This window comes from Neomonachus schauinslandi, chromosome 16 (assembly GCF_002201575.2).
Source record: "Neomonachus schauinslandi chromosome 16, ASM220157v2, whole genome shotgun sequence".
Taxonomy (NCBI): domain Eukaryota; kingdom Metazoa; phylum Chordata; class Mammalia; order Carnivora; family Phocidae; genus Neomonachus; species Neomonachus schauinslandi.
In genome coordinates this window covers 15,377,181-15,399,665 of record NC_058418.1, presented here as the reverse complement: position 1 = coordinate 15,399,665, position 22,485 = coordinate 15,377,181, and the positions used below count along the sequence as shown (strand labels likewise).

Sequence of the window (22,485 nt, the reverse complement as noted above, 5' to 3'; positions counted from 1 at the left end):
GTGCACATATACGGAGTAGAATTAATCCCCACAGTAGAATTTCTGAGTCAGAAGATGTGCATGGTTTAAATGCTGTCTGTACATACTTTTAAATTTACACAATCTGCAGGTTAGAATATTCATTTCCTTACAAACTTGCTAATATGGGCATCAATACTCTTAAAGAGTATTTAATGTCTTTGGGGGGGGACGCCTGGGGGCTCAGTGAGTTAAGCATCTGCCTTCAGCTCAGGTCAAGATCCCGGAGTTCTAGGATCGAGTCCCGCATCGGGCTCCTTGCTCAGTGGGAAGCCTGCTTCTTCCTCTGCCTGCTGCTCCCCCTGCTTGTGCTCTCTCTCTTTCTCTCTCTGACAAATAATTAAATAAAATCTTGAAAAAAAAATGTCTTTGGGGGTTTCACGTGTTATTTCTGCTTTTTTAATGAGTTATGCATGCTCATGGAACAAGAGATTCTGGGTTTCAGAGACAAGAGAGTTGATTGAGAGCTGACTTTGGTTAGAAAAATAAGGATTCCAAATTTAGCTTTGCTACTTAACTGAATTTCTGCAAGTGGTTTTACTTTGTGAATAATCTGGTCCACCGCATAGGTAATTATATACTACATAGCAATCCTGAGGATCCACTTAATGTATATAAAATATCCATCGTATGAAAGTCTTTGATAAATAGATATGTGTTGTCTACCTGTTGAGAGCATGTATCCACACCTTTTCAGCATAGGTTGTAAGAAAGAGAATGGCAAATAAGTCATGCAGGAAAGCAGTGCGGTTGATTCTGATTGAAAAGAGTAATGAGCCCAGAAGATTCTGGAAGTTACTGTCCTGGCTGCAGGCTGGCAGGCCAGCAGGGTGCCAGTGCAGCAGTTTGACAGTGGTTAATGACTGCCAGGGTTGGTTCTAATGAATTTCTCTCTTTGTATCTGATGAATCCAAGCAGGCCTATGAGGCTTTGAAAGATATTCTTGTTTAGATGATGTGCCCCTTTATCAGCCCTGGAATTCCTTTTTAATTTTTTTTTCCAAGTAATCTTTCTACTTTTTTAAGTAATCTGTGCATGCAATGTGGGGCTCAAACTTAAAACCCAAAGATCAAGAGTTGCACGCTCTACTGACTAAGCCAGCCACGCACCCCTAGCCCTGGAATTTCTGAGGAGGGATGTGATTTGTCCAGACTCCCTCATATTTCCGTGTGTGTGTGTGTGTGTGTGTGTGTGTGTGTGTGTGTTGGGAAGTCAAGGGAGGGGAAAGAACAAATGGACTTCAGCCATTTTGGGAGTTCTGAGGCCTATCTGATCTTATGGCCCCTTTTTCCTCCCCCAGCTCTGGCCTCTGTGAACTCTGCTTCTCCAGAAAACTAAACCCAAGGAGGACTGACCGGTTCTTGAATTTCTAAACCATGGCCCATGTAAGTTACTGTTTCTTTCTCCTTCTGAAAATACTTTCATGTTAATGTCCTATGAACATTTTTTTATCCTGAAACTTCCTATCAGAGCCTAGGAATCTTCTCCCAGTCCTCCAAATTCAGTGAGGGATGAGGCTGTTTAGCACACCTATCCTATGAATCCTCTTTTCCCCAGTCATTATTCATGTATTCATTGAAAAAAATCATTCAGCATCTCCTATATGTGCTCGGTCTTCTGCTAAGGGCTGTAGTGGGGCAGAAATGAAATCACTTGAGGGAGATGTTTGACCATCTCTTGTGAGTTGATGAAAGAGGATGGGCCCATTTGACTACTCATGGGGAAACTGGGTGTTTCTGGATTTGAGTTTTCCAAGTATGTAAGATAAGATTTGCTGTTGGTTGACCTCAGCCTCAGTATATGGTGAAATCTCATGTTTTGTGAGACTTTTAGGACTGGGCAGAGATATTGTTGGGTCTTGCATGCAGAGAGATCAAGGATCTTTTCTGGGAATCCCTGAGAGTTGTACACTAGGAATAGGGTTCCATTTGTAGTTGAACAGGATATGCTGGTCTAGAATGATAACTTTGTGAATCTGGATCACCAGTATCCAGAATCTACGTCCATATCCTCTAAGTCAGGAACAAGGAATGCATACAGTGAAAGACGGAAAATGATAACAAGTAGGAAGATTGTGCAGATACATAAGTAGTTGTGGACCTTCAGAACTCAGGAGTACCTTAAATATTTTGTATAGACCAAAATGGAAGAATGATTAAGTCTCATATATCCCTCACATAGACTATTATACAATTTTTTTAAAGTTCACTAAAGAATCTGTCATAAATGGAAAAATGCTTACAATATTATCTGATTCAATGATGAACTTGGAAGAAATTCTTTAACTATATTCAGATCCTTTTCTAACAAATATTGTAAGGAAACTTTAAAAAAATCTGTTCTTTAAGGGGAAAGGGTGGAAGAACTCACATTTCTTGAGAATTTATGAGGGAGACATACAACAGGCAGAGGCTTATCTAAAATATTTTATTTAATTGGAAAACTGATTTTTTTCTTTCCCAGACATGTTGGGATGATCAAGATACACCAGAGTATTCAAGTGACTGCACCTGTAGCAGCAGGATTCTTCAAGAGCACATAGGCATGCTGCTTCAGGCACACTCATCTCCTAACTCACTATGTTACAGGCTTCTAGCCTAAGCCTTTACCTAAGCCTTTTGGTTTGCCATATGGTCCATGTCCTCCAGTATCTCTTCCATCTTAAATTTTTTTTTTTTTTTTTTTTAGATTTTATTTATTTGCGAGAGAGAGAATGAGAGACAGAGAGCATGAGAGGGAGGAGGGTCAGAGCGAGAAGCAGACTCCTTGCTGGGCAGGGAGCCCGATGCGGGACTCGATCCCGGGACTCCAGGATCATGACCTGAGCCGAAGGCAGTCGCTTAACCAACTGAGCCACCCAGGCGCCCCTCTCTTCCATCTTAAAAACAAATTTTCTTTAACCTCAAATGTATTATATCGTTTGTCATTGCAGGGGTCAGTGATGTTCAATGATGTGTCCATAGTCTTCTCTCAGGAGGAGTGGGAATACCTGGACTTGGAACAGAGGGACTTGTACAGAGATGTAATGTTGGAGAATTACAGCAACTTGGTCTCACTGGGTAAGGTTCTCTGCCTCTAGTAATTTAGACCTGTTCACTGTAATATCTGCTTTTTTCTCTGGAGATTTTAGGAATATCTTTCAAGAAACTAAATTTCTGCTCCCTTTTCCCAGTGAATGGTTTGAGCTTTCTTTGTTTGGAAGTGAATACCTCAGTTAAGCATATTCATCTTCCTCATCCTTAAGTGGCCTTCAGGCCTTCCTTAATGATGAAAAAGGGCTGGATTTGAATTGGCCTTACTTGTGTCATAGAAATCAGGTTTCACTTGGTGTATGAACTCAGAATTGCTATAGGTGTTTTATTTGTTGTTATACATGTAAGGAAAATAGCCAGACCCTATATCTCAGTTTTTAATCTATCAAAAGAACATATAATATCTGCAGTGATAAGTTGGATCAACAGGATTTATTTACAATTCAAGAGAACTCATTCCTTTTGTTAATAAACTTACTTTTACCTACTTTTATGATTGAAAGTTAAAAGTCCAAGAACTTCGCACTTAACACTGTGTGAATATCCTAAGAAATAATAAATGCCTCCAGAAGCTTTTTGTTTTCCTCTCGGCAAAACGACAATAAATAATAGCTAATAAAATACATTCAACACTTGAACAACATAGGGGTTAGGGACACCAACCCTCTACACAGTCAAAAAGTTGCATGTAACTTTTGACTCCCCAAAAACTTAACTACTAATAGCTTACTGTTGATCAGAAGTTTTACTGATAATATAAACAGTTGATTAACATATTTTATATGTTATATGTATTATACTGTATTCTTACAATAAAGTAAGCTAGAGAAGAAAAAATGTCAAGAAAATCATAAAGAAAATACTTTTACAGTACTATACTGTATCAAAAAAATCCACATATATGTGGATCCGTGCAGTTCAATCTCGCATAGTTCAAGGGTCAACTGTATATATAGTGCTGAGTACATATTCTAGGCAATGTTTAGATATGGATATATGTTAATATAACTGTCACAACAATTGTGTATGATAGGTGCTATTACTCATCTTACAATTGAGATGTGGCAGAGACAGGATTTAAACTCAGGCAATCTGTGCTCTTAACCACTATTGCCTCTCAAGAAGGATTACTTGTATGACTATAAATCTATTTATTATGTAACCTTAATGTGAATATTTTTTAACCATCTTGCCCTTCTTTGTTCTAAAGGCTTTATCAATTCCCATTTGACTTATAGTTAATTAAAAATTTAACCAAAACTGAATCAAAGTAATTTTGAATTTATTTTCTATTTCCATATCACCTCCTTCTAATCAGGATGCTTCATTTCTAAGCCAGACGTGATTTCCTTATTGGAGCAAGGAAAAGAGCCCTGGAAAGTTGTGAGGAAAGGAAGGAGGCGATATCCAGGTGAGTGAGAGCCATTTGAGCAGGGGGAAGCCATCACAGAGGAAACCACCCAATTAGTTAGGGAAGAGGCACACTCTACTGATGTTGTTTACAGAGTCCTCTTTAAAGGTCGAAGGCCTGGGGCACCTGGCTGGCTCAGCCAGTGGAGCGTGCTAATCTTGATCTTGGTTATGTTTGTAAATTCAAGCCCCACATTGGATATAGAGATTATTTAAAGATAAAAACTTTTTTTTTTTTAAAGATTTTATCTATTTATTTGAGAGAGAGAGTAAGAGAGAGAGAGCACAAGTGGGGTGAGGGGCAGAGAGAGAAACAGACTCCCCGCTGAGCAGGGAGCCTGAGGGGGGAGGGGGGCGGGGATCGATCCCAGGACTCCGGGATCATGACCTGAGCCAAAGGCAGACACTTAACTGACTGAGCTACCCAGGTGCCCTTAAAAATAAGATCTTAAAAAATTTTTAAATATAAAGGTCCAAGGCCTGAAGAGAAAAGGTCTAAGACCTGAGGAGGAAATTAAGATGCTATCTTAGTTAGGGATACTAATAGATACTAATAGGGATAGATACTAATAGATACTAATTAGTATCCCTTAGTTAGGGATACTAATAGATACTAATAGGGATACTAATAGAACTATTTCTTTATCCCATTTACCACTCTTTTGTTGTTGTTGTTGTTTCAAATTTTCCTCCCCTTTGAAGGGGGCATGGGTGGAGAGGTGCTCTCTTTGTTCCCTACTGACAACCTCTCTATATATTTTTTGACTCAGCTGCTTTCTTTTGCATTTATAAATAGTAGATAAGTAGACTGACTGACTGACTTATCTACCTACCTCTAGGCTGGGCACAGTGCTAGACACTATCAATATAGTGGTAAACAGGGTGCCTGGGTGGCTCAGTCGTTAAGCGTCTGCCTTCGGCTCAGGTCATGATCCCGGGGTCCTGGGATCGAGCCCCACATCGGGCTCCCTGCCCGGCGGGAAGCCTGCTTCTCCCTCTCCCACTCCCCCTGCTTGTGTTCCCTCTCTCGCTGTGTCTCTGTGTGTCACATAAATAAATAAAATCTTAAAAATATATATATATAGTGGTTAACAAAACCAATAAAGTTTCTGTCCTCATGGAATTTACCTTGTAAAAGAGACACATAGTAACTGTAAATAAATAGAAAATATAATTTCAGCTAATAGAGTACTATGAAGTAAAATAAAAAGAGTAAGGGAAGAGAATATGGTGTGGGCTAAAAGGCTATTTTAGGTATGGTCTGAAAAACCTTTTTTGGGGAAATAAAAGACTATAAAGAAAAATATGCTTGACATTGTAATAATAAATGTTTTATCAGCAATCAAAGTTTCATATGAATTACTCTAGAAGATAGATCCTTAGATCACAGAATATCATTCTTTGCTTTTTTTCTCTGTGTGTGTGTGTGTGTGTGTATACCTATGTGTGTATATATATATACCTTCATATCAGGAAGAAACATGAGTTTAATAGAGTATGGGGAGAATGATCTCTTGGTTTAGCTTCTGCCTCTGTGCTATTTTCATTTCTCTTTGAATGTCTTCTTAAAAAAAGATCCTAGGGGCACCTGGGTATCTTAGTCGGTTAAGCGTCTGACTCTTGATCTCAGCTCAGGTCTTGATCTCAGGGTGGTGAGTTCAAGCCCCACATTGGGCTCCATGCTGGGCATGAAGCCTACTTAAAAAAAATTCTTCAAAATTCTTTATATAGAGACATATGTTGTCATGTTGTATTTTGCTCTCTGTACATTCAGGTCTGACTGAGGAGACCCATTTTAGCCTAAGAGTTCTTGTTTTGTAACAAGGCCATTTCAGTGCCCACACTGTCTATAATGTTATATCTTCTTAGTCACTGTCTACCACAGGAAGGAAAGACACGCTTTTTATACCAATCCTAACTTATTTTCTTTTTCACATTTAGATAATTAAATGACATTTACCACTATTAATGCTGAAAAAAACAATGAAATGCAGAGGTTCCAGATGAATAAGATGATATCAGTTTAATCAGGAAATATTTAGCCAAAATGACAACTGTTGACTCAAAGTTAGACATCTTAAACAAGATCATTTTTTTCTTTCATTTTCTTTTCTTCCTTTGTTTCTTTCTTCCTTTAAGTAACTTAGTGAAGTATATAACATGCATATAGAAAAGTAGACAAATGAGGGAAGACTTTTTTGAGGAGAGATATGAAGGCTCAAGCCATGAAGAGCTCAAGCTCTCTAGGGCAAGAGCCTTCTGAGCCAATAGAAAAGGCCTAAGGAGGAAGTTAGCTTTGCATGTTTGAGGAATAAAAAGAAGGCTCAGGTCGTGATCTCAGGGTCTTGAGATCAAGACCGGCATCGCATTGCACTCCCTGTTCAGCGGAGAGTCTGCTTTTCTCCCTCAGCCCCTCTCCCAGCTCTGTCTCTCTCTAAAATAAATAGGGGCACGCTCAATCAGTTAAGCATCTGCCTTCGGCTTGGGTTGTGGTCTTGGGGTCCTGGGATCGAGCCCCGCATCTGGGCTCCCTGCTGCTCTTCCCCTGCTTGTGCTCTCTCACTCTCAAATAAATAAATAAATAAATAAAATCTTAAAAAGAAATAAAAGAAATAAATCTTTAAAAAAATGTTGATTTATTTTTATAGATTTCCCCATATTGGATCACTCTAAAATTCTTTGAATAAACAATACTGGGTCAATGTGGTGTTTTATTAGATGCTTAGAATTTTTATATCAGTTTTCAGAAAATTGGTATGTAGTTTCTATTAGTGACCTTTATTTAGTACAATATTACTTTATGAAAATAGTTCGGAAGTCCTCCTTTTTCTTAGTTCTCAGTCTAAATAGAATTTGGATGGCCTGTTCTTTAAAGCTTCTTTTTTAGGAGAAGGAGATGGTAAGTCTGACCACATTCTCTATTTGCTCTTTGGAAATTAATGTTTATGCATTGTATCTCTTCTGTGGCCAGTTTTGGTAAATATATTTTCCTAGAAAATTACTCATTTTAGCTATGTTTTAAAATTTATGGACACAGTAATCTTTTTTTCAGCTATCCTCTGTATTCATGGTTATTTTCACTTTGTCACTTCTTATTTGTGTGCTTTCTTGCTATTTTCCTTGTATTAACTAATGCTTTATCTGTTTTGCTGATTTGTTTTTTAAAAGAAAGTTTTTGTTTTATGTATTAGTTCTTCTTTTCTGTTTTCTAATTCTGCGTTTATATCAGTTAATTTCTTCTGCTTTGCTTCAGTTTACTTTATTCTTTTTCTGATTTCTTTGATTTTTAATTGATTTTTCTCATGTTTATCGCTGTAAGTGTTTAAGTTTTTAAATTTTCTTCTAAGCACTATGCTTATATTTTGTAGATACTAATTTAGTGTGGATTTTAAAATTATTATTACCATTGTTTTCTAAAAAACAAAAATACTGTTTTGGAATTTATTTCCCTATTGATCTAAAAGTTATTTAATATAGACTTCTAAAATTTCAAGTGGATTTAGCTTTGGGTTTTTAAAATTTTATTATTTCCAGCTTTAGTAGAAAATGTCTAGGGCGCCTGGATGGCTCAGTTGGTTAAGCGACTGCCAAGGTCATGATCCTGGACTCCAGGATCGAATTCCGCATCAGGCTCCCTGCTTAGCAGGGAGTCTGCTTCTCCCTCTGACCCTCCCCCCTCTCATGCTCGCTCTCTCTCAAATAAATAAATAAAATCTCCCAAAAAAAAAAAATTAAAAAAAAAAGAAAATGTCTATATTATTTCAACCTTTTTATACAGACCATATAATAATTGAAAACATCCTCCTTTTTCTCTCTCATACGTAACTCATTCAGCACTTAAATGTTTCTCTGGCTATTTCTCCTACTGGTTTACCATCTTCTCTCTAAATCCAACATGACCTTTGTTAGCAGATTCTTCACACTCAAGTGACTGCAAGACCCTTTGTCCCTATTAGTGAGTTCCTTCATATCGCATCTTTTTTTTTCCTTTTCTTTTTTGCTAAGGATTTCATAAGAACTTCAGTAAAGTATAAACATGTTTTCCTGTATGGAAAATCACTGGCACACATTTCTAGGAAATACAGGAACAGCCTTGCCTCTAAAGGAATGGAAAGGAGACCTGAACAAAGAGATGAGGGAACAAAACCAGATGAGCATTATAAAATGGATGAGTAATAGAATTCAAGAGAGATTAATGAACAGAACTCCTCAGTACTTTTATTGTGATGTGGACACAAAAGAAAAAGTAGCTCACAGCTATATGAAGATAGATAAGGGGTTTAAGCAATGAAAGGGATATATAAGAGTATATAACCACCATTTTCCATTTATATATTTAGCTGGACTAGCTTGGATGAATAAAGGGAATATTTAATCATTGTTGTAATATGTGAGAGATTAAAGACAGAAGTATATTCAGAATAAGTATATAACCTTAAAAAAAAAAGAATGAGTATAGAACCATGGGAATTCAATGAGTGAAACTCATCTTGTGCTATGCATGTATTATTTATTTTTTTTAAAAAGATTTTATTTATTTATTTGAGAGAGAGTGAGCATGACCGGGGGGGAGGGGCAGAGGGAGAAGGAGAAGCAGACTCCTCACTGAGCAGGGAGTCTGACATGGAGCTCGATCCCAGGACCCTGAGACCGTGACCTAGTCCAAAGGCAGGTGCTTAACCAACTGAGCCATCCAGGTGCCCCTGAATGTATTACTTAATGGAGAGTAAAGTAGAGATTGTTTCTGCCATTAAAGAAGTCTAGGGGTAAGGAAAGGAGAGCAACAAGTGGAAACATTTATAAATATATAATTTCAACACAGACATATGTTGCTATGCAATACATATATAAGAACATAGGTTTAGATACTGACAGTAGTCAGTCTTAAAGGAAGTGACTTTTAACCTAAGACCTCAGGATGAGGGGCGCCTGGGTGGCTCAGTTGGTTAAGCGTCTGCCTTTGGCTCAGGTCAGGATCCCAGGGTCCTGGGATCAAGCCCCACATCAGGCTCGTTGCTCAGCAGGGAGCCTGCTTCTCCCTTTCCCTCTGCCTGCCGCTTCCCCTGGTTGTGCTCTCTGTCAAATAAATAAATAAAATCTTAAAAAAAAACCAAAAAAACCCTCAGGATGAGAAGTAGCCAGCAGTGCAAAGAACCCAGGCCGAAGATTTTGGGAGATAGAGCAGACTGAGATGATGTGTTACAGGTAAGCAGAGGCCTTTTAACCATAGCAAGTTTTATTTTAGTCTAAGAATAAAGAGAAATTATTGAAAAAAGTTAAGTATGAATTCTTAACCTTTCATCTCCATCAGAATTGTGTGAAGAATATTAAATACGGGACTGGCCAGGACTATAGAATCTGATCCAGGTGGTTTGGATGGTATCTAAACCTCAGTATTTAGGGGCACCTGGGTGGCTCAGTTGGTTGAACATCCAACTCTTGGTTCAACTAAGGTCATGTTCTCAGGGTCATGAGATCGAGCCCCGGGTCAAGCTCTGTGCTCAGAGGGGAGTCTGCTTGGGATTCTCTCTCTCCCTCTCCCCCTGCTCGAGCATGTGTGTATGGGGGGGGGGTGTAGGTGTGTGTGTGTGGGTGTGCATGCACACATATGTGCACGTGTGTGCTCTCTCAAATAAATACATCTTTAAAAAATAAACATCAGTATTTAGAACAAGTTCTCTGTGATTCTACTCTACATCTCAATTTGAGACCCACTGCCTTAAAATGTTTACTAATCACCAGTCTCACTTTCTTACACGAACTTTCATTTTTCCTGGTGTTACCTTATGCTTTTTTTTTCAAACTGTATAACTGATATTTAGAATTTCACTGAGTATTACTTTAGCGGTCTTTTATTTCTACTGTAGAAATTTTACTTCTTTTAAAAAAAGGAAACTGTGTGTTTGCTCTCTTACTTTCTTTTAGATTTAGAGACCAGGTATGAGACCAAGAAGTTCTCTTCGGAAAATGACATTCATGAAATAAACTCACCCCAGTGGAAGATAATGGAAAGAATTAAAAACCATGGCCTTAAGGGCCTAATTTTAAAAAGTGATTGGGAGTCCAAAAGAAAATTTGAAGGACAGGAGGGATATTTCAGTCAAATGAAAACTGCATCTCAAAAAGTGCCCTCTTACCAAAAACGCACATCTCTAACTCCACACCAGAGACTTCATTTTGTGGAGAAACCCTATGAATGTAAAGAATGTGGGAAAACCTTTAGAGTACGCCAACAGCTTACTTTCCATCATAGAATTCATACTGGTGAAAAACCCTATGAATGCAAGGAATGCGGAATGGCCTTTAGACAGACTGCACATCTTACTCGACATCAGAGACTTCATTCTGGTGAAAAGCTCTATGAATGTAAGGAATGTGGAGAATCTTTCATATGTGGCCCAGACCTCAGAGTACATCAGAAAATTCATATTGGTGAGAAGCCCTATGAATGTAAAGAATGTGGGAAGGCCTTCAGAGTGCGTGGACAACTTACTCTCCATCAGAGGATTCATACTGGTGAGAAACCCTATGTATGTACAGAATGTGGAAAGGCCTTTAGACAGTATGCACACCTTACTCGACATCAGAAGCTTAATATTGCTGACAAACTCTACGAATGTAAAGAATGTGGGAAGGCCTTTTTGTGTGGCTCTGGCCTTAGAGTACATCACAAACTTCATACTGGTGAGAAACCCTATGAATGTAAGGAATGTGGGAAGGCCTTTAGAGTGAGACAACAACTAACACTCCACCAGAGAATTCATACTGGTGAGAAACCCTATGAATGTAAGGAATGTGGAAAGACCTTTAGTCGTGGTTATCATCTTATTCTTCATCACAGAATTCACACTGGTGAGAAGCCTTATGAATGTAAGGAATGTTGGAAGGCCTTTAGTCGTTACTCACAACTTATTTCACACCAAAGTATCCATATTGGTGTTAAACCCTATGACTGCAAGGAATGCGGGAAGGCTTTTAGATTACTCTCACAACTTACACAACATCAGAGTATTCATGTTGGTGAGAAACCCTATAAATGTAAGGAATGTGGGAAGGCCTTTAGATTGCGCCAAAAGCTTACTCTACATCAGAGTATTCATACTGGTGAAAAACCTTTTGAATGTAAGGAATGTAGGAAGGCTTTTAGACTTAATTCATCCCTTATTCAACATCTGAGGATTCATTCTGGTGAGAAACCCTATGAATGTAAAGAATGTAAGAAGGCCTTTAGACAACATTCACACCTTACCCATCATCTGAAAATTCATAATGTAAAAATATAAGATAGTTTTTCAATCCTGTCTTGTAGAACACTCTATGACTGTAGTAATTAATCCCTTTTGCTTCCTTCATACAGGGAACTGACTTGGCATGAGAGGTTTTATATCATTAAAAGAATATGTTAACTTAATGTATTCCACCATCACTTAAACCTGATAAACTTCACATTTATTCTAAAAATTAATCCTATCAATGTAACAAATGTGGGAGACACATCATCTCTGTCCAGTCACTTTCCCACTTGTATTATGTTGATAAGATGCTTAACTGCTCTGTGCTATAATTTTTTCACTTGTAAAATGGTAATATAATACTGTGGCAGAATAAAGATTGCTGTAAATTCTTTGACATTTCTCTCCCACCATCAAGAGCTGGAATCTACATCCCTTCCCCTTGAGGCTGGGCAGACTGTGACTGCTTTGACTAGTAGAAGTACTGCTGTGCCAGTTTCTGGACCCAGGCTTTACTGGCAGATTTTACTTCATTTCTTGGAATGCTCTCTTAAGCTTAGGCCCTGAATTCTGTTAAAAAGTCTGGCTGCTCTGCTGAAGAGACCCCATGGAGAAGCCCTAAGACTACATAGAAAGGAAGAGCACCCTTCTTAGCCCAGTCTTCCACACATGCCTACCAAGACACCAGATATTTGAGTAAAATAATGTTGGATCCTCCAGACCAGCCAGCAGCTGAATGCCAGACTGACTTCAGTTGATGCCATATAAAATAGATGAATCTACCAACTGAGCCCCTGCCCAAATTCCTAACCCATAAGATCATGAGATATAATAAAATGATTGTTTTAAGCCACTAAATTTTGTTTTATTATTATCATTAATATTACTCCTTTGAAAAGTCATATGAAAGACTATGGGTACAACAAATAAAGAAATGCCTTCCACTAACACTCACCCTTATTGAACCTCAGATAACTTACTCTTTAAAATAGAAATTCTTTCTCAATTTGTTCATAAAAAAGCAGATATTCTGGGGCACCTGGGTGGCTCAGTCGGCTAAGTGTCTGCCTTCGGCTCAGGTCGTGATCCCAGGGACCTGTGATGGAGTCCCGCATTGGGCTCCCTGTTCCATGGGGAGCCTGCTTCTCCCTCTGCCTCTCTCTCTGTCTCTTATGAATAAATAAAATCTTTAAAAAAAAAGCAGATATTCTATAATCTCCATTCTCTGGCCCCAGTCTAAATTTAATTTAAAATCAACAAAGAGTAATGTAAAAAGAAATTATTTGGAAATTAAAAATCACTTGTATTACAACTCTTGTGTTGATTTTTAAAAATACATTGTAGCCTTTTTATGATGAGACTGTCCTATTTTTGGCCAGTGGGAATCCCCTCAAACTGGTTCCTATATTCTTTTGTCATGACCACTACAGCCTTTGATAGCTTCCTTTTTTCCCTGACCAAATGCACTGGTCAGGTATGAAGTATATCAGGGCACTTATTGATAAATAAAGGGGGAGAGTGGAGCATTTATTTTGTCTTTCCTTTATTACCTATATTTAAGACAACCAAAAGTTGAAGAACAGCTCTTTATTATTAGAGAAATCTAGCTAATAAAGGTCAAAGGAATGACAATTTGAAAAATCACTTTCTACGAAATAATGGATCTTGGTGGTGATATTGATGGATGCAAAGATCATTAGGTGAAAAAGACTGATAGTAAGCTTTTAATGGAGCAGAATGACAGAACCCACTAATCTACATTAACATCTCAATTACATCAGCCAGACCGTGTGCATCTTGATGTTATGCAATGGCTAAATGTAGCATCATTTGTTAAGTGTTCTTGCCCCAAATGTTGACCCAGATGTATAACTTAGTCTCTAAATCTAATTACCAGGTTATAGGAAACTTGGGGAATAAAGGAACAAATTAATGACACAAGGAAGCAAACAACCAAACACAGAATGTACAAAATTTCACAGAATAAATGGTCTTTTAACTAATATATGTTAAGACAAAATAAAAACAGTGTTGCAAATTAAAAGACTTAAGAGACCTATCAATTAAATGCAGGGTATGGAGTATTTTGGGATCCTTGTGTTAAAATGTACCCAGGATTTACTCTAATCAAATACGGTAGGATATGCAGACATGGAAATGACTGTCATGAAGGAAGAAGTTTATACTCAAAGATCTCTAAAAACAGGAGGCGCAGCACGCCTGCAGAGCCACATGGGGAAGTACCCAGTTCTGTTGGGAGGCAGAAAGTGGGAGAGGGCAGAGTGTGGCACAGAGCCTTTACTGAAGTTTTCCCCAGGAATGGGTGACATTGGTAAGTACACTGAGAAAGTCTGGGATTGGATAGTTTTAATAATTTTGGCAGGCTGAGTTATAGAGATGATCCCTAGTTGTCTGGTTACCTGGCCCTGGGGTGATTTGGGCAGGAGGAATATTGGCTTGGTTTGTGAGAGTTTGATAAAGGAAACACTTGGGGAATTTGGATTGGTTGGTTTGTAAATCAAAGGCATGATCTCAGAAGAGTTGTTTGGGGCACCTGGGTGGATCAGTCAGTTAAGCATCTGGCTCTTGATTTTGGCTCAGGTCATGATCTCAGGGTTGTGAGATTGAGCCCCTTGTCTGGCTCTGCACTGGGCATGGAGCCTGCTTAAGATTCTCTCCCTCTCCCTCTATCCCCCCTCCCCCTGTCCCCACCTCCTGTCCCTTAAAAAAAAAAAATTTGTTTGTTGTCTAGGAATTTGCTACCCCTGGGAAGGGTAGTCTCTCCAGGATCAAGTCCCCAAATGCCAGAGCATAAGCTTACAGAAATAAGAAAATATAGTCAATACAATCCTAATTTAGACAAATGAAAAAAATTTTTAGGTTGTCGTGAAAACATAAACCTAGAATAGATATTACATTATATTAAGTAATTGTTCATTTTTAGGCATGATGATGGCATGGATTTGGGGGTGCAGATGTGGGTGTAAGTCCTTATACATTAGAGATCCATACTGAAGTATTCAAGGGTGAAATTACATCATGTCTATGATTTGCTTTAAAATACTTAAGAAAAGGGGTGCCTGGGTGGCTCAGTCGTTGGGCGTCTGCCTTCAGCTCAGGTCATGATCCCAGGGTCCTGGGATCGAGTCCCGCATCGGGCTCCCTGCTCAGCAGGAAGCCTGCTTCTCCCTCTCCCACTCCCCCTGCTTGTGTTCCTGCTCTCGCTCTCTCTCTGTCAAATAAATAAAATCTTTAAAAAAATAAAATAAAATACTTCAGGAAAAAAGGTGGGATGGAGGAACAGATGAAACAAGATTGGCAAATGCTGCTGGATAAGTGTTGAAGCTGGATAATGGGTACACAGAGTTCACTGTGCTATTCTTACTACTTTTGTATGTGTTTGAAAATTTCCACAATAAAGCTTAAGTAGAAATCAAATCTGAAATTTTAGACCACTTAGTGATAAATGATAATGGGATGCCTACAAGTTAAAAATGTGGGAAATCACCAAAGGTCTACCCGTTAGGAAATTAATAACCAGGGTGCCTGGGAGGCTCAGTCAGTTAAGCATCTGCCTTGGGCTCAGGGTCCTGGGATAGAGCCTCAAATCAGGCTCCCTGCTCAGCAGGGTGTCTGCTTCCTCCTCTGCTCCCCCGACCCCCGCTCATGCTTGCATTTGCTTGTTCTCTCTGAAATAAAATCTTAAAAGAGAAATGACCTTAATGCATTCAGAAAACTTGATTGAGGAATTACTGTTTGTCTTGTTTATCACTCTGTCCTCACACTTACAGTGCCTGTTGTGTAACAGGCAGTTGATTTTAAAAATTGGGGGGAAAAAGCCACATTAGCTTGAGCCAGAAAATAATTTTTTTAGTAAATTTTTTTAAAAACTAAGCTAAATACCAGGGAGCAATTCATACAATAAAAGTAGAAATTAATGAAATAGTTAATAAAACAGTTTATCCAAGGATGTTCTCTTTGAAAAGGCCGTTAGTATAGAATTGGCAGTTATGAAGGAAAAAAAGACACACAGCTTTTTATGTGAGAAAGATGAAATAGCCACATATCAAAGAGAATTAAAAATTTTAAAGTTATATGTATTACTATATACATATATTTTAATATGTATAAAAATATAGAGAATGAATTATCTAGAGAAACCTAAATCATCAAAGTTGAAGATACTATACAAAACCTGAACAGATCTATAAGCAAAGGACAATATTGTGGTTATGATTTTTTATAGTTTTGCAGGCACTAAAAAGTTTTAAAGAATAGATAGCCTCTAACAAAATTTTTTTTAAAGATTTTATTTATTTGAGAGAGAACACAAACGTGGGTGAAGGGCAGAGGGAGAGGGAGAAGCAGACCCCCACTGAGCAGGGAGCCTGATGGGGGGCTCCACTCAAGGACCCCAGGATCATAACCTGAACTGAAGGCAGATGCTTAACCGACTGAGCCACTCAGGCGTACCACCTCTAACAAAATTTTGCTAGATCATTCTATAAGGTAAACATCCCAATAATAAAAGTAAATGAGGATAGCCTTTAGAAAGCAAAATCTGGACCAGTATCACTTAAAATACACACAAACATTCCAAATAAAGTTCAATAAATTGAACTCAACAGTCTACTAAAACAATTATAAAACATACAACAATATACCAGGAATATCCAGGGACCTGATTTGTTGTGATTTAATTAGGTATCAGATTTTAGCTTGAGCAATGTAACCATGTTCGAAAAAATTCACCTCAATAATTATTGATTATTCACCTCAGTATGTTTTAGGTTTTTTTTCTTATTCTCATTTATCTTAGCTTCATCAGCTTTAAAAAAGGAGTGAACAACAACAGATATGAGAAGTTGGCATTCAACAAAAAATTATTACCTTCGGGGAGCCTGGGTGGCTCAGTCGGTTAAATCATTGCCTTCGGCTCTGGTCATGATCCCAGGGTCCTGGGATCGAGTCCCATATCGGGCTCTTTGTTCAGCAGGAGCCTGTTTTTCCCTCTTCCTCTGCCTGCTGCTCCCCCTGCTTGTACTCTCTCTGTCAAATAAATAAAAAAAATCTTTAAAAAAAATTATTACCTTCCACAAAATAAAAATGAATATTATTACAAACCTCTGTAATGTCACTTTAGTCATACATTAAGACTTATACTTCCAAATCCATTTTGCTCAGATTGGGCAGGAGTCATTGAATAATCAATCATTCATCTAGAATAATAGACCCATTCATGATTTCAAATTTTAAATTTGTAAACAGTACAATGTTTATATAAAAATGTAACACACAAAAAGTAAGTAGTATAATAAAATTAGTTTTCACTAATCAGTCAGTATGTTTCTCCTGTCTGGTATCATTTTCATGTGAACAGAGGTCTTCTGGAGACAGTACATTAACTCAAAATTTCTGGAAGTTATGTTCCACAAGACATTAGTACTTTAAGATTTTTTTTTTTACGCAATCTCCACAACCACTGTAGGGCTCGAACTCACAATCCTGAGATCAAGAGTCACATGCTCTAGCAACTGAACCAGGCAGGTGCCCCAAAACACTAATACTTTAATGAAAATGGAAGAAAATAATTTTGTGGTCAAACAAGCATGGGAGCTCTGTATACTATATTTCTGGCAGGGAAAATTCACATCAAGTGCCTAACAAGAGACTATCAAAAAAATGTTTCATTTTATCTAACCCACTGTATCTCAGACTTTATAGAACTCCCTGTGCTCTTCTGTACTTTACTGTAGAGAACTCTACTGTATAGAACCTACTGCAGATGTGATTCTACTTTGGAAGATATTGCCATAACCAGAAGGAGTGGCTTTAAGGATGGAAATGTCAGCATTATGACAGGTGTATGGTTATCTGTATGGCAAGGAAAGCAATTTAAATTATGTTATCCAGGGGCGCCTGAGTGGCTCAGTCTTTTAAGTGTCTGCCTTTGGCTCAGGTCATGATCCCAGTGTCCTGGGATCGAGCCCCACACCAGGCTCACTGCTCGGCGGGAAGCCTGCTTCTTCCTCTCCCACTGCCCCTGCTTGTGTTCCCTCTCTCGCTGTCTCTCTCTCTCTCTGTCAAAAAATAAATAAAATCTTAAAAAATAAATAAATTATGTTATCCAGTCAGCTGCTTGCTTTTTCTTTAATTTAAAATGATGCTTTTCAGGGCGCCTGAGTGGCTCAGTTGGTTAAGCGGCTGCCTTTGGCTCAGGTCATGAACCCAGGTCCCTGGAATTGAGCCCCACATCAGGTTCTTTGCTCAGCGGGGAGCCTGCTTCTCCCTCTCCATCTGCCTGCCACTCCCCCTGCTTGTGCTTGCTCTCTCCTCTGTGTCAAATAAGTAAAATCTTAATAAATAAATAAATAATAAAATGGTGCATTTCAATAGAATAGAAACCCCCAGCCCTTAATTCTTTATTAGACTAGATACAATTTCTTGCTGCAAAATATTGCATATCTGTGTTCCTTGCTATCCATAAACAAGAGTTTCTCTGAGGTATTTATCAAAAAGTGGGATTGCTCAGTCACAGATTATATTCATTTTCAACCTCATTAGATAATTGTTGTAGAAGTGGAGAACATCATTGTGGCACCAATTTCCAACCACTTCAACCAATAAAGTATTATTTCCTTATATTCCCACTTCTGGTATGTGCTTTATAGTGAGTTGAGCATCTTTGCACATCTGTTTATTGCTAAACACTATAATTTAACAGTTCATGTCTTTGCCCATGTTCCTTTTTATTAAAAACTTTCATATGAAAATTGTGGAATTCTAGATAATAATCCTTTACCGAGTATTATAAATGATGGACTTAGCTTCCCCAGATTGTGGCTTACAGCTGTATTTATGGTGATACTGTCATATTAAAATAAAAAAATTTTTTTAATGGAGGCAATCATACCTTTCATTATTATCTAATAATCTTTTTAGTTTTTTACTAGACCCTTGGTTTTCTAGGCACTCAGTTATGTCAGCTGTATATGGATATAATTGTTTTTTTCTGAATATTTATAGTTATTATTTTATTAATCATCTCATAGAAAGAATCTCCAGAATAAGATTTAGGATTAGTGGTGATAGCAGGCATCTAGTTGTTTTCACCTATTTAATGGAAACCACTTAGTGTAATGTTTGTTCTAGGTTTGAGGTAAATAGACTTTGTTGTGCCTCAATTGTTTCCTTTAGTCCCTAACTAACTTTTTTATTAGAAATACCTGCTGAATATTATCAGATGCTACTTCACATCGATATAATGTTTTTCTCCTTCAATTTGTTAGTGTGATAAATAGTACTTTGGTCATTAAGGCATTATGGTATTAGTACAAGAATGAACAAGTAGACCAATGGAACAAAATAAACAGCCCTGAAATAGACTTACATATACGTGGTCATTTGATTTATGACAAAAGTTCCTCTGCAATATGGTTACAACATAGCAGTCTTTTCAATAAATAGCACTGGGTCAGTTGTATATCCATATTGATAAAAAATTAATCTTGGCTCTTACCTCACACTACACACATATAAATTCCAGATGCATTAGTGATCTACTTATAAAAGGTAAAGCAAAGGCTTTAGAAGAAAACATAGAATATCCTTCTAGGCTTGAGATAGCAAAGGTTTCTTTTTTTTTTTTTGAGAGTTATTTTTTACTTTTTAAGATTTTATTTATTTTGACGGAGAGACAGAGAGACAGCAAGAGAGGGAACACAAGCAGGGGGAGTGGGAGAAGAAGAAGGAGGCTTCCTGCTGAGCAGGGAGCCCAATGTGAGGCTCAATCCCAAGACCCTGGGATCATGACCTGAGCCGAAGGCAGACGCTTAATGACTGAGCCACCCAGATGCCCCAGATAGCAAAGATTTCTTAAACAGAACAAAAAAGGAACTAACCATTCGGAGAAAAATTGTAAATTTTACTGTACTGTTTTTTTATTTTTATTTTTTTAGAGAGGGAGAGAGAGCACATGCACACATGAGTGGGGGTGGGGAGAGTGAATGAGAGAATCTTAAGCAGGCTCCAAAAGCAGCGTGGAGTCCAATGCAGGGCTTGATCTCACAACTCTGAAATCATGACCTGAGCCGAAATCAAGATTCGGACGCTTAACCAACTGAGCCACCCAGGCGCCCCTAAATTTTACTGTATTAAATTTAAGTATCTATTTTCATCAAAAGACACCATTAAGAAAGTGAAAAGAAGCCACAGAGAGACTATATTTTATATTATATATAAATATAATACAATATATGTTAATATAAAATATATATAACATACGTATATAAACAAAAATGTAAATTAATATATTAGATATATTATAATATATATTATATATATTAAATAAATATGTGTATATTTGACCAAAGAGTCAACCAGGATATATAAAGAACCCCTACAGATCAATAAATGACAGACAACCAAATAGGAAATGGGAAAGAAACTCAAACACTTCAAAAAAATGACATCCAAATGGCCAAAAAAGATAACCAAATTTGTTCAAGTTCATTATTAAGAAAATGCAAAAATTAAAACCAGAATGTGATGAGTATGCACCCACCAGAATAGCTAATGAAAAAAATGTGTACAAAGTGCTTGTGTTTAATGCATCCCTACAGTGTGCCATGGAATGCTCTAGCCTTTGACAATATGTTAGTGAATATTGAAGACAAGATCCCCAATCTCCAGGAAAATCTGGGAAACAGACAATCAGTGTGTCCCTAATTAAGAAAAGTTCAGATTCTGATAAGGGTCATGAAAAGATACTGGGAAGGAGAATTACCACAGGGGGACAATTCAGTCGGTCTTTTCATCTGAAGTATATATAGTGGGAGCAGTACAGGTTTTATGCAAGAATAGCCAGGTTAACACTGAAAAAGAAAAGCTACAAAGGGGTCCTAGTCCTACCAGATATTTAAAAATACTAAAAAGTCCCTATAATCAAAATGATGTGGTACTCATGCATGAACAGACCAGTGGAATAGAACAGAAAGTTTATATATAGACCAAAAATATAGGAAATTTTAGTCCATGAAGGGATGGGGAAGTGACACTTCTCCAATATACCTTTCTGGATATTTTTTACTTTGGGGACCATGTTAATATTTTAGATATTTAGACAAATAAAGACCCTAAGTTGGAATATAAGCAGGAAAAGGTATTTCCCCACACTACAAGGGAAAAAAACCAAGCAACTTTTTTTAAAGTAAGCTCTACACAATTTCAAAATTGTGACCCCAAATTCAATAGTCACACACTGTACTGACTGAGCCAGCTAGGTGCCCCTACATTTGAAAGACAATTTGACCATACTCCCTCAAGCCAAAAGCAGGAAAATAAATAAACAAATAATTAGCTAGCTAGTAGGACTGATTTACACAGTGATATAGATCAGCAATTCCTGGGAGTTGAAACTGCAGTTAGGTTAGGCATTAAGTCTTGGTTTGCTGACATGGGTTTTAGCACAAATGACTCCATTTTTGGTCTGCTGTCTCCTTTTTGACAGGTTATAATGCACTAAGAAGAACAGAGCAACTCCTGTTCTATTCCTGCCAGATGGCATAATCAGAATCTAATCATAAGGAAATCACAGAAAAATGCAAAGTCAGCAATATTGTACAGAACAACTGGCCTTTTCTGTTCAAGAAAGTCAAGATCAAGAAAGATAAAGTTTGAGGAATTGTTTCAGATGAAAGGAGACTAAAGAGACAGGACAATTAAATGTAATGGATGACCCCGGACCAGAAAAAAAAATTTCTATAAAAGCTTTATTGGAACAATTGTGAAATATGAATAAGGTTTATAGATCGAACAAAAGTATTATAGCAGTCTAATTTTCCAATTTTGATCATTGTCCTGCGATTACAAAAGAGAACGTATATATTGAAACATTTAGGGGTAAAGGAGCCTATGTATGCAACTGACTTTTCCGAATGACAACTGTTCAGAAAAAAAAAAAAATCATAAAACATATGTAGTAAATGTTAGCAATTGCAGAAGCTACATGAAGGGTGGGAATTCTTTGTGGCATTCTTGCAACCTTCCGTAAGGGTGAAATTATTTCAAAATAAAAAGTTTTACTAACAAAGAGAATGTGTTTGCATTCTGCCTCCTCCTTTACTTACTCTATGATGTTGTGCAAGCTACTTCACCTCTCTCTGCCTCTGTGTCTGTCACATGAGAATCAAAACAGCACACACAAATGGGGCTGTTATGAGGAATAATTAATACATATAACATTCTTTTTTTTTTAAGATTTTATTTATTTATTTATTTATTTGACAGAGACAGAGCGAGAGAGGGAACACAAGCAGGGGGAGTGGGAGAGGGAGAAGCAGGCCTCCTGCGGAGCAGGGTGCCCGATGCGGGGCTCGATCCCAGGACCCTGGGACCATGACCGGAGCAGAAGGCAGACGCTTCATGACTGAGCCACCTAGGCGCCCCAATATATATAACATTCTTAAAACTAGCCTAGCAAATAGAGCTAAAGTTTAGCTTTTTACAAGTCTTATTTGAAAATGTGTCTTTTTTTCACCTTCAAGAAAATTTCTCTCCTTGTCTTTTTTTTTTTTGCTTCAAATTCCCTCTTCATTATTATTGGTTTCTCCTTCTAGAATTTCTATCAGACATTAGAATTTCTGGAGCTGCCTTTTACATGTCATTTTCTCTCGTGTTTTCCATTTCTTTTCTTTTGAATAGAGTTCTAGGAGCAACTCTGAGCTTGATTTTTTTAGAAGATTTTATTTATTTATTTATTTATTTATTTATTTATTTATTTATTTATTTATTTA

The 22,485-nt window shown here is 37.6% G+C and overlaps 2 protein-coding genes across 2 annotated transcripts in view; one reads left to right on the top strand and one right to left on the bottom strand.

Moving 5' to 3' along the window:
- LOC110590109 (zinc finger protein 14 homolog) overlaps positions 1–22,485 on the top strand; it is a 525,303-nt gene that overhangs the window by 157,576 nt on the left and 345,242 nt on the right. The window contains exon 8 of the mRNA XM_044922190.1: positions 10,630–11,731. Within this exon, the coding sequence (XP_044778125.1) occupies positions 10,630–11,731 (1,102 nt within the window). The remainder of the gene's footprint in view (positions 1–10,629; positions 11,732–22,485) is intronic.
- Positions 1–22,485, bottom strand: part of LOC110590101 (zinc finger protein 382) — a 382,742-nt gene that overhangs the window by 237,435 nt on the left and 122,822 nt on the right. The window lies entirely within an intron of this gene.